The 2,509-nt window shown below is 45.1% G+C and overlaps 1 protein-coding gene across 1 annotated transcript; it reads left to right on the top strand.

Moving 5' to 3' along the window:
• Positions 1-444: 444 nt before the first annotated feature.
• On the top strand, positions 445-1,747 carry LOC125481261. Its single transcript, XM_048592577.1, has one exon. It carries the CDS (start codon positions 485-487, stop codon positions 1,322-1,324), a length of 840 nt encoding a protein of 279 aa, XP_048448534.1. The 5' UTR covers positions 445-484; the 3' UTR covers positions 1,325-1,747.
• Positions 1,748-2,509: the final 762 nt, after the last annotated feature.

Here is a 2,509-nt window from a genome sequence, read left to right as displayed (position 1 = left end):
TAGGATTCTTGTAATAGGGTCAGTGTGAACTTGATGGGCCAAATGGCCTGCTTCCACACTGCAGGGGTTCTACGTCCTACACAGAGTCACTAAATACGACTTATTTCTTTTAAAAAAAGTTAATGGAGCTGCAATGTGATACAGATGAGAAAATTTGGGGCTCAATGCTTATGCCATCCAACTACTTAAAGCGTGGTAACAAATTACCGCAGATGCTGGAATCTGTACTGAAAACAACAAAGGCTGGTGATCACAGCGAGTCAGGCAGCATCCAAGCACCATCCCTGTAATCTCCAGCATTTATGTTTTTGTGTCAAATACTTAAAGCGCGGCTGCGATTAACTAAATTCCACGTGTCTCCCTCCTACACAAACAGGATGAAGCTTGTCGCTTTAAGATGATGTGGTACTGAGGAGGAGCTTTGAAGCGTCTGCTTCCTGCTTGTGAAAGCAAAGACAGTTCAGAGCGAGGATCCTGGCAGGCAATGTGCAAAGGCTCCGGACTGCAATGTAATAGACAACAGCACGGATTTCAGTGCGGGGAGAAGATGCTGCGTCCTGTGAGAACAATGTGCAAAGCAGCCCACTGCTTTCAGCTGCAGTTTGGGGCTAAATGCAGTTACCCTTCTCCATTCCCCGATGCCCGGCTGCCCTTCAGTAGGAACCTTGTGTCGCTCGTGTCCAGCACAGGGGCTGGAGATGAAGGGGGAAAGGATGGATCAGAACCAGGACGGGAGCTGGGAGCTGCGCAGGGTCGGCCAGCCTGGACATGGCCAGGAAGAACGGCTCAGCTCCCGAGGAGACGTTCCCTATCGCCGCTGGAACGGGTCAGCAGCCTGATCCCACAGGAGATGCTGTCCCAGGAGGTAATGGACCTGCAGCAGATAAACCAGGAGCCAGGCCCAAAAGGTTACACAGCAGTATCCATGCCCTCCGCACCCACAGGATGGCAGGCACCATCTGAGTGCAGCTGGCATCTACCTCAGGAGGAGGTCCATGGTCAGGGGGACAGTGCTTGCCAACCGAACCCCCCAAACAGAGAAGTGCCCTTTAAACCTGGGGATGTAGTGCTGGTGGAGTTCCGCAGGAGACGCTGCTTGGAGCTGCAAAAGATGTTCAACTTGGTGAAGGATGGGAAGTTGCACAGTCAGTGGGGCATGCTGTCCCACCAGGAGATCCTAGGACATCTCCCCGGCCAAATCTTCAGGACCTCAACTGGCTTTAAGTTTATCTTGAGGAGGCCGTCGCTGGAGGAATTTGTGCTGCTCATGAAGAGAGGACCAGCCATTTCTTATCCTAAAGTATGGAATGCTTGTCTCTTTTAAAAAAGAAAACTGGGTAATTCAAATGTAAAGATTTAATTTTAAAAGGTAAAAAAGAAATTGTCGCACTTTAATGTAAATACCCAATTTAAACTGTTGAGAACGAACATTCCCAAAATGTGAACATCTGTGCCCTGTCCTCAAAGAAAGTTGCATACTCTCTTTGTAAGGTAGGGCTGTGTTCCCTGGAATTTAGAAATGGGAATTTGATCAAAGTTTTCATGATCTTAAAGTAGATACAGTGAAAATATTTCCACTGGTTGGGGTCTGTAGGACTAACAGCATTAGGACTACCAACTAGCAGCACAGTCTAAAAAATAGCCAGATCATTCAGGATTAAAATTAGAAAATGTTTCCATGTACAGGAGGTGATAAAAGTTTGGAATCTCCTGCAAATGATAATTGATACTAGCTCAGTTGTTACATTTAAGACTTGGATAGATTAATGTTAACTAGAAATCTTAATGGATATTGAACTAAAGGCAGATATATGGGATGATAGGTTGCAGGTAGAACAGATCCAAGGGCATCCAATGGCATTCCTCTGTATTCGGTGAGAAGAACAACTGAATTGCTTTCAGATTTCTCTCCATAATCAGCAACTAGAATATATGTATGTAATAATGTACAATGATGCCATTCTAAACTAATTCCTCTGCCTCCACATGGTCCATATCCCTCTATTACCTGCCTGTTGTTGTATGTGTCTAAATGCCTCTTAAACATTGCTATTGTGTCTGCTTCTACCACTTCCTCTGATAGTATGTTCCAGGCACCTATCACCCTCTGTGTAAAAAACTTGCCTCGCATGTCCTCTTTAAACTTGCAGCTCTCACCATGCCCCTAGTGTATGACATTTCTATCCTTGGAAAAAGACTCCTACCATCTCTGCCTCTCCTAATTTTATATACTTCTACTGGTCACCCCTCCAGCCTCCGATATTTTAGTAAGAATAATCCAAGATTATCTGACCTCTCCTGTTAGCTAATACACTCCAAACCAGGCAACATTCCATAAACCTCTTCTCAAAGTCATCTCGAAAGCCTCCACATCCTTCCAAAATGATCAACTGGTCTTTAAAAGACTCCCATGTGTCAGATATGGATTTATCCTCAAACAACTACCTCGAATCTAATTTCTCCAGTTCCTCCCTAATACTGTTGTAATTAGCCTTCCCCCAATTCAACA

The sequence above is a fragment of the Rhincodon typus genome, unplaced genomic scaffold (assembly GCF_021869965.1).
Source record: "Rhincodon typus isolate 14 unplaced genomic scaffold, sRhiTyp1.1 hic_rhity00001468, whole genome shotgun sequence".
In the NCBI taxonomy this organism is placed as follows: domain Eukaryota; kingdom Metazoa; phylum Chordata; class Chondrichthyes; order Orectolobiformes; family Rhincodontidae; genus Rhincodon; species Rhincodon typus.
Note: the sequence above shows the minus strand (reverse complement) of the source record. Positions and strands in the feature narration are given on the sequence as shown.

What these genes read in the sequence shown, in the direction of transcription:
- LOC125481261 (XM_048592577.1), top strand. Translation starts at nt 485, where the DNA reads ATGTGCAAAGGCTCCGGACTGCAATGTAATAGACAACAGCACGGATTT.